General features: G+C 33.8%; 1 protein-coding gene across 2 annotated transcripts; it reads right to left on the bottom strand.

Annotated features, from left to right (window-relative positions):
- Positions 1 to 4827: 4827 nt before the first annotated feature.
- On the bottom strand, positions 4828 to 8593 carry LOC130999701 (probable disease resistance protein At1g58602). Of its 2 annotated transcripts, none has more exons than XM_057925319.1 (3): positions 7250 to 8593; positions 5277 to 7096; positions 4828 to 5127 (listed from the first exon to the last, which is right to left on the bottom strand). In XM_057925319.1, exons 1-2 carry the CDS (start codon positions 8292 to 8294, stop codon positions 5307 to 5309), a joined length of 2835 nt encoding a protein of 944 aa, XP_057781302.1. In that variant the 5' UTR covers positions 8295 to 8593; the 3' UTR covers positions 4828 to 5127; positions 5277 to 5306. The 2 variants fall into 2 exon arrangements, with proteins under 2 accessions (XP_057781302.1, XP_057781303.1); XM_057925320.1 differs by having other exon boundaries at positions 5277 to 7051.
- Positions 8594 to 10332: the final 1739 nt, after the last annotated feature.

Genomic DNA, 10332 nt, shown 5'->3' with positions numbered 1-10332 from the left:
AGATAAAATTCTAAGGTCCCGAAGTTATTAATTTATAGAAGTTTTATTATAAATTTTTTAAAGATCCAGCGATCATACTGAATTTTCAAACATATACATATTAAGGTATGATAACAACATATACTCCCTTCATCCTCATAAAATGTATCCAATTTGTCATTTTCTTCGTCCTCATAAAATATATCCGGTCTATTTTTGGTAAGTTTTCTACTTACATTAAAGCGGGACCCTTACAGTCCACTAATAAGTCACAACACATTCAACTAATTTATTAAAATCCGTGTCATTTAGAGAGGAACACTTTTTATATGGACGGAGGAAGTACTTAATTTGATTGGGCTTTTGAGTTGGATTTTATAACATGAAATTGAAGTACTGTTGGGCCTCATAATTTGTGGGTTTAATTTATGTTTATTGGATCTTTTAATTAAGGCGTGGATCCATTTCTTTCATTAGTGGATCTTTGCAATTGGGCTGATATATAGTCGGGCTTCGTTAATAATTACTTGATCACTTATTTATAGTAGGAAAGAGTTTTCAAAGTAAAGAAAACGGTTGAGCTAAATATTCACCAATCATGATTTTAAATCCATCAAATCAAAGCACAACACTACCATTAGTATTAGTATATTCATGCTAACCAACATGAATATTCCTCAATATAATATTTAGACTTTGAGCTAAGAATTACATGTATTCATATTAAGCAACCCAATTTTCAATTTATTGGATGCTAAACATTATCAATACATATTTTTTTTTTCTAAATTTCTGAACTCTTAAAAATAGTTGTTTTTAAATATTCCTCAATATTATATTTAAACTTTTATTTGTTGCAGATAATAAATCAATATTAAATTAGAATTCTGCAAAAAATAAATTATAATGACACAAGTCCATAAAATAACTTCCTCATAGCAGTGGAAAGGGGTTTTAAGAAATATAATTGTGTGTTTGGTAAGTGGAAAAGGCCCCCCACAATTTAAAAAAAGTTGAGATAGTTAATAAGTTTGTATGGTTACATTATATTAGTGACAATATGTATAAATAAATGGGGAATTTAAGAGTGATGGTTAGTGAGATTATTATCAAAAATGAAGTAGGAAGATGTTATGCGAATAGACGAAAAAGAAAAAAAATGAAGTTATTTAATGGGCGGAGGGAGTATTTAATATACATGTCGGATGATTCAACACAATTAATAAAAACTTTACAAGATTAAAAAACTTCCACCGTCTCCTTTCTCGATGCAACACAAGCATTGTCTGTTGTTCATGATTTGCATTACCTATCATATCAACATATCTAAGAATTTCTGGAAGATCATAGGAATGTATATTTTTTTCTCATGCTTTCTAAGATAGTAATAAACTTTTTCAAAGTTTTGTAAACTCACAATTCAATTGAAGTACTTAGTTTTGAAATCTTTGGACAACGCATCAAAGTAGGGATCCTAAAAGATTCTCACATTTGTTGGGACACTATATACCAAGATTATACTAGCAAATAACCTCTGCAATTTATTTGGCATTTAAAATGTTATTACTTTATTAATAGACTCAATATTTCTTGAGTCAGGGGTGGAATAAAACTGTGCAGAATCATCAAAATCAAACAGATCATGGCTGACAAACTTTCGTTGTCGTGTATTTTTGTTGAGAAATTTCTCAGATTCTTCATTTTGTTCATACATTTTAATTCATGCACTCTACTATCCAACCCCAACAGACTCTCCAACTCAAACCACTCCCTCGTCCAATGTTAATCGATAACTTCCAATTTTTTTCTCATCATAATTGGGAAGAGCCAAGTGTTTTAAACGTAGCATCTCCTTAAAAACGTTAGTAACTTCAATATTTCTCTAACAACTTAAATGAAGGGTATCCATGTATACCAAATTCCTTATGGACGACGGTAGCTTATCAAATTCACATCTTGCTAAACGCAAACATCTAAGGTGAACAAGATTAGTGATTCCTTTCGGTAACTTCCTTCCTGAAAATTTAAATCCTTCCATAACTAGATCTCTAAGTAATTTGAATTTCTGAAAATCAAAGATACTTTGCAGGGGAAACTCAACAGCAACACGCAAACTGAAGTGATTGAATATTTGAAGAGACCTTAGTGTTTGCTAGCATCTTCTCCAAGCCCGCCAGGTTCCAGTTCGACTTCTCTTCTGAAATGGATAGCCAAATGTCGTATTTTCATATGTTAGGAAGCTTCACTTAATAAGGTATTAAGTTTTCCAGTTTGATACTTCAAACTCAGCACACCAAAATCCTCCATTTTCCCAAAATTTCAAACATACTTCTCTTACTACATCATGAAGTTTGCAGCTCAAATATTTTATTGTAGGTGCAGCTCAAAAAAGATACTGCTAACGATGGCTAAACGTGAGTGGTGCTCACGTAAGGTGCTCACATAAGGTATGTAGCATAACATTCCTCTGTGTATAAATATGTTAAATATGTGTATAAATATGTTAAATATGTGTAAATAGTTGTCGTTACACCAAAAATGTCAGCACACTACTTTTAGCAAATAGTTAGAATATGTGTATAAAATGAAGAAATTGATCTTATTAAGAGCAAACGCATGGTAAATGAGGAAGACCCTCCACAAAAGCGGGAGGTTCATTTATCCCAAACTTCCACATTAGAAAAATCACAAGCATATATATTAAACTGAATCTCTCACCAACACACAACAACTCACTTGATGTTAAAATGGATCATCAATATTCTCGACTATATTTAATTTCTCGACATCATGATATTATGCGATTTTTTTTTTCAAATGGGTTAAATTTGCATACGAGTTAATCAGATTGGGCTTTTGATTTCGGTTTTATAACATGAAATTGATGTGCTGTTGGGCCTGATAGTTTACGGGCTGAATTTCTGTTTGTTGGGTCTTTTAATTAAGGTATGGATCCATTTCTTTCAAAGTGGATCGAAGATGAAAGAGATAAGGTTTCAAAGAAAGAAAACAGAGAAATAAGTTGGGTTGGGCTCATATTTGTAATTGGGCTGATAAGTGGTTGGGCTTCAACCACGAGAACACGACGAATCGAAATAGAAACAAAATGGAAATCACACGCACTCGAAATTACGTGGTTCGATCCAGAATGGATCTTCGTACATAGGGGTGTTCGCGGTTTGGTTTGATGCGGTTTGGCGTCAAAACCAAACCAATTAAACCATAACCAAACCGTATTAATATTAAAACCAAACCAAACCAAACTGTATTAATGCAGTTTGATGCAGTTTGGTTTGCGATTTATTTATATTTTTTATTTTTATATTTTAGAGTAATAAAAAGTCAAACATCTAAGGTCTTCAAAATTAATAAAAATAAAATAACATTGAAGAAAATGATAATAAAAAAAAAAGTTAGTACATACTAAAAAGACATTTAATATGCATCAAAACTAAATCTTAAGCATGTCTTTTCTCCATATTATTCATGTTTATCGAGGTCCTAGCATCCATCTAAACAAATAAATTAGGGGTTAAGAATTAAGTTTAAGAAAAGTAAGCTTATTGTGTGATGATATGTAATTAAAGACTTTAACGGATAGGAATATTATATAATTTTATTAAACTTTTAAAATATACTTGAATAATAATAATAATAATAATAATAATAATAATAATAATAATAATAATAATAATAATAATAATAATAATAATAATAATTGGTTTGGTTTGATTTGATTTGATTTACGGTTTAAATCAAATTATGAACACCCCTATTCGTATACGGGTGGTGGACGTCGTATACGATCAAATAATTCCTACAATTTCTACTACGAATATGTTAACTTTATCATTAATCAGCCATAGTCCAACAATTACGGATTTGAGGAACCAATTGACTTTAATCCAATTAAATCTTAAGTTGATCAGGCTTAAATAAAATCGGAATTAACTCTAAACGTAAGGAATAAATCGAAATCAATTATATGAACAATTAAGTCTCACAGATATTAAATCAGTATTTCATTATTCTCATCTAATTAAGAATTTAACTACTTATAATTAAACTATAAACAATCAAATAAATTAAAACAAACATGAAATAAGCAAATACGAAACTAACGAAATAAACTAAATTAAAAAGTAAACTAATCTTCAAGGAAACATTTCATCTCTTTGAGCTGGATCTCGAGCTCCCTCACTTGGTCACCCACACCATATAAAAACCTTGCTTCTTCCACCAACAAATCGCGCAAGGTTTCTAGAGCAGTCGACACCACTGCTTCTGCCATCGCAATAATTCCAGACTCGATCGATCTATTTACTATTGGTGAGAGTATATAGAGAGAGGAATAAGGATATGGAACTCGTTGTGGTGAATACAAATTCTTCAATCGAGATTGCGAAGAATTTGGATTGTGAAACAGAGTATTTCCTCTATGAGAAAAGAGTAACTTTGTGAGAAAGCACATAATCTTGATTATTTCCTCTTGTTTTGTTTAGCAGGGACCACCTGGTGTATTTTATTAAATTATTCATTCAATAATTAATTCAACCTTGTCATAAGCGAATATGCATTAAAAATACTTATTCAGACCATTTCTCAACATTAGTTGGCATAATGAATTGTTGTGAGTAATTAATGTCAATTATTTCTTCAACACCAACAAGCAAGATGCTCGTTTTGTGAATTTATAAAAACCAAATCGAGCAATTATATATAAAAACCGAACATGAATGTCAATCGTGATTTTAAATCCATCAATTCAAACCATAACACTACCATTAGTATAGTATATTCATATTAAGCAACCCAGTTTTCAATTTATTGGATTCTAAACAACCAAGCAACAAAAATCACAATTCAACAACTGAAATAAAGCTTAAATCTCCAGAAATTATATACAAAGGCTCATGGACTGAATCTTACCAAAATAACTCCATATGGAACTAAGCAAGTCTAAAATAAATTGTCTAGAATCAACCAGATTAATAATACAAGAGAATTATACACATTTATTTAAAAAGAAATATACACATTAAAGAGAAACAAGGTTGCAGAGAAAAGAATGCAAATAATTAGAGAGAAATACTTGGGACGTGGAACGACAAGACTGTAGCTCGAAGGGGGCCGGGGGAGAAAAGTACCCTGCAACCAAAACCAAGACGATACAAGTTTAGAATGCGTCGAGCTTTATAGTTAAAACCATATCGAGATACCTGATCTTTTAGAGAAAAACTGAAATTGAAGCAACAGAATTGGGAATTGAGAATGAGATTAATTGGTGCAAGCATTACCCGGGTGGAGACTAGATTAGTTAGTCATCATCAATAGTCTCGGATGATAATTGAAGGGACATGGGTGACTTTGTGGAAATCCTCTCCTGATGCCGATACCCTCTTCCCCATTTCCGCCATTCCAGCAATCTCCAGTTTCCGAAGAGTAGAAATGCCACTCAAACCATCTGGAAGCATCTTCAGACTGGAACAATCATAGATCTCCAATTCAGAGAGAAGGGGCATGGCTCCTGCCTCCACTCTCCACTCTCTCAACTTTGGTAATTGATATAGCCCAAGCTTCTTGAGGCGAGGAAAACTGTTTGATGGACACGTCATCTCCTCCCCCACAAATGATTTACTCATTAAATACAAATATATCAAGCAAGGAAGCTTCCCCAGTATCCCCATTGGATCATCCTCAATCTCACATTCATACAGCCCCAAAGTTATAAGTTTTGAACTGATGAAGTCACTCCCGCACTCTGCCAGCGCCTTCCCTAACTTAACAACATCAATCCACAATTCATGAACATTGGGACATGTGATTACCTTCTTCAGCGTTAACACTCCCTTATTTGTTCCTAACTCGCAACCCTTTTTGATTCCAACCCAACAATGCTGTAACTTTTCCATGAGAGCAATGACGTCGATGATGGCTGACAAGCTTTCATTGTCGTATATTTTTGTTCTGAAACTTCGCAGATTCTTCATTCTGTTCATACATTTTAAGTCATGCACTCTACTATCCCAATCCCACAGGGTCTCCAACTCAATCACTCCCTCGTCCAATGTCAATCGATAACTTCCAATTTTTTCCTCATCATAATTGGGAAGAAACAAGTGCTTTAAACGTACCATCTCCTTAAAAACATTTGGAACTCCAACATTCCTCGAATCAGTTAATTCAAGGGTATCCATGTATACCAAATTCCTTATGGATGATGGTAGCTTATCAAAATCACATCTTTTTAAACACAAACGTCTAAGGTGAACAAGACTAGCGATTCCTTTCGATAACTTTCTTCCTTCAAATTTGAATCCCACCATAACTAGATCTCTCAGCAATTTGAATTTCTGAAAATCAACAATACCTTGCGGGGGAAACTCAACAACACCCGAATCTATGTGATTGAACATTTGAAGAGACCTTAAATGTTCGCTACTATCTTCTCCCCAAGTGAGTGTAAGCTCGTCAGGTTCCACTTGAACTTCTTTCCTGAAATGTACAGCCAAATGCTGTATTTTCCTATGTGAGGAAGCTTTCCCACTTTGATACTCCAAACTCTGCACACCAAAATCCTCACTTCTCCCCAATTTCAAACACAGTTCTCTTACTACATCATGAAGTTTGCAGCTCCAATATCTTCTTCCAGGTGCGACACCATCGAGAATTTCAACTTGGACGATGGACCTGGAGGCCAACTCACCCAAGTAGAGCTCTGCAATTTCCATCAAAGTTTTGTGCTTGTCTCCAATATTCTCATATGAAATCATGCCTTGTGCTATCCACATGTGATACAGATCGTTAGCATATATATCTTCATCTTCTTGAAATATACCCATATAGAGAAAGCATGACTTCAAATAATAGGGTAGACTTTCATAGCTTAAATTTAGCACTCCATCAATCTCCTTTTCATCTCTATATATGAATTCTTTGACTAACTTCCACTCCATCATCGAATTTGTCTTTCTCAAGACCCCACCGAGTAAACAAATTGCCAACGGCAAATACCCACATTTCTTCACCATTTCTTTCCCAATTTTCTCAACATTTTCTTCCAATGCAAACTCTGCATCTTTCCCAATTTTCTCAACATTTTCTTCCAATGCAAACTCTGCATTGAAAAACAAATGACAATTACTTGAATAGTAACTTTATAACTTAATCATATCCTCTCATCTAATTTGGGACCGATGATGCAAAAAAGAAACTACAAGCAGGTAAATCTAGAATATTATTTGTAGACTAGAAGTCAAATTCAACTAACCTGGAATGTTGGTGTGGGGAAATGCTTTCTTCTTGAGTAGTTCCAAAGCATCTTCCTCTTTTAGAAGCCCAAGTTTGACAGGGCATCCAATCTCCGCGACTTCCCGTTCGCGCGTTGTGATCAAGATTTTGCTCTGCAAATCTTGGACAAGGAAGGGATGCTTGAAGCCATCCCAATGAGAAGTTTCCCAAAGATCGTCAAAAACAATGAGGCATCGCTTCTCTTTTTGTATCTTGCATAGTCGCTCCTTCAACTCCCACTCGTTCAAACTTGTAACATCCTCCCTTATTTTTGGCCCATCCTTCGTGTTTTGATGTTGTAGCTGCATGAGAACATCCTTCCAAACTGATTGAAAACTCTGACATTGCTGACTAATGCAAACCCACGCGCAAAGATCAAAGCTGGTGCTGTTCTCGTTGTAGAGCTTTTTGGCAATGGTGGTCTTGCCTGATCCCCCCATTCCCCACACTGAAATTACTCGATGCTTTTCGTCTTCCACTAGGAGATGAAGAAGCTGCTTGAGCTCGTCCTTCATCCCCACAAAACACTCTCCGATCACGAATTCAGGGAAGGTCTTCCTTGACCTGTTGTTGTCGCCAGCAGCCGAGCTTTCCCCGCTATCGATGATCTTATTTATTCCGTAGGCTCGCATGGCTTCGGTGACTCTTCCAAAATCGGATTTGATTTTTGAAATCTGGGAGCCTAGTTGGTGGAGCGAGTTGAATTCTTCCAAAATACAAGAATATCTGCAGATGAGCTGTCTCAGGCCTCGGCCTCGTCTTCTCCTTGCCAACACTTGATAAGCTGCGTGTCTTTCAATGGCAGCTTCCGCTTCGTACACAAGATCTCTGATCTCCGAGATCAAGTTGAATAAGGTTTCGCTTTCATGTCGTCTTCTGTCGGCATCTTTGAGGAGACACTTCATCTCTTTGAGCTGCTTCACCAGCTCCCTCACTTCGTCACCCACACCATATAGAAACCTTGCTTCGTCCACCAACAAATCGCGCAAGGTTTCCAGAGCAGTCGACACAACAGCTTCTGCCATCGCAACAATTCCAAACTCGAATTTCTTTGGTCAAACTGATTTAGTATTGGTGAGAGTATATAGAGAGAGGAATAAGGATATGGAACTCGTTGTTGTGAATACAAATTCTTCAATGGAGATTGCAAAGAATTTTGATTTTGGAACAGAGAAATTAGTTCTTGGAGAGTTGTGTGAGGAAAAAGGGAGAGGTTTAACTTTCGTTGGTGGGGAAAAGTGTGAAAGTAGTTTAGCTTATGAGAAAGCACATTATCTTAATTAACTCCACTTGTTTTTGGATTCTACCTTGTTTTCTTCTTCATTCAATAAAGAATAGGCAATAAAAATACTTATTTGATGTCACGACAGCAACTCTTCAGACCATTTCTCAACCACTCTGACGACCAAAACTCAATAATATGGTATAAAAAATGATAAGGTGATTCATCATTAGCTGGCATAATGAATTGTTGTGAGTAATTAATTAAGGCGCTTTAAGCCAATAAGAGTTGATTAATGTTATTAATACAGATAATTTAGCCTATGATATGAACTAAACATCATAAGATGGTAGTTTCCTGTCACCTTTTGCTAAGTTATGACATATATTACGTTTTAAGAAATGTCTAGAGCTAGCTATGACATGTAAACAAATTAATATTATTCATGGCATTTTCTAAGCCAAATATTGAGCACATATCAACAGTAACGAACTCTAGATAACTATGCTGAGGTATGTTTTTACTTTTTGGTTTTTTAGCTTAATTAGAGATGGCAGATACAATATATTTCGTCGTTCATACCCTACTATTAGCTGTTGAAGAGTAATTAAAATTCTAATAAGAAATCTATGTTTATTTTTGTCGTTCAAAGTTTGCACGATTTTTTTAAGAATAACACTATTAAACAATATACCATGATATGCGGGCATATAATAGATCCAATAATTCATAACATGCTTTGTCGTTAAAAATTTAAATAGTTATCTAAAGATGCCACAGGGTTTGAATTCACATAAATTAATTATGTTTTTGGAGATTGCTAACATGGCCTACCTACTTTTACCATTTTTTATTTTTTTTTTACTTGTGGGAGTTGGGGAAGGGGTTTGAATTCACATAAATTTTAAAATATGATGTTTTATTATTGAGCTCGACAAATTAATCATGTGATTTCTTTTTTTCTGGAGAGAGAAAGAACAAAATTTTAAACTCTGCCATCTCTCTCGAATTAAGGATAGATTATATTTTTAATTACGCTTTTCGTTTGTATATAGAATAAAATATTCTAAACTAGCTAGTACTAGTAGTGCTCTCGTGAACAACTAGCAATATTTCCTTAATGATATAGTGTAGTGCTTTATTTTATCAATGATTTTGACATATTTTATTATTTATGAATGAACACTTTATTCACTTGGTATCCTCTATTTCGATTTTTTTTTTGTGTTCCACTATTAATTTTTTAAAATTATTCTTTATTTTAAAAAAAAATTACACTAAATTATGATTTTTACAATTAATATAATTAAACTTTATAGTTTAAAATAATAATTTTTTTTTTTTTAAAAATTCAAATCTTTGCAATAAAAGTTAATTAGGATTCCCTATATAATATTTATTTTATTTTATAATAAATAATATTAAATTAGTAAAACCAAAATTTGGTAAAAGTTCATGTAATTAAACGCAATTACGTTTAATTAAACGGAAAAGAGGCCAACCAAAGCAGCTGGTGCAGCTTAATTTCCTTCAACACTATCTTCAACCTAAGCCAATTTTTCTAATTTTGCTTGCTTAGTACAGTATATTCGTATAGTTATATTAAGCAACACAGTTTCAATTTATTGGATTCTAAACAACCAAGCAACAAAAATCACAATTCAAGAACAAAAATAAAGCTTAAATCTGCAGAAGTTACAAGCAAAGGCTCATGGGCCGAATCTTACCAAAATAACTCCATGTGGAACTAAGCAAGTCTAGAATAAATTGTCCAGATTAATAATACAAGGAATGGAATATATATGGCCACCACGCCCATGTACAAAAGAAATATACACATT

Source organism: Salvia miltiorrhiza, chromosome 8 (genome assembly GCF_028751815.1).
Source record: "Salvia miltiorrhiza cultivar Shanhuang (shh) chromosome 8, IMPLAD_Smil_shh, whole genome shotgun sequence".
NCBI lineage: Eukaryota > Viridiplantae > Streptophyta > Magnoliopsida > Lamiales > Lamiaceae > Salvia > Salvia miltiorrhiza.
Note: the sequence above shows the minus strand (reverse complement) of the source record. Positions and strands in the feature narration are given on the sequence as shown.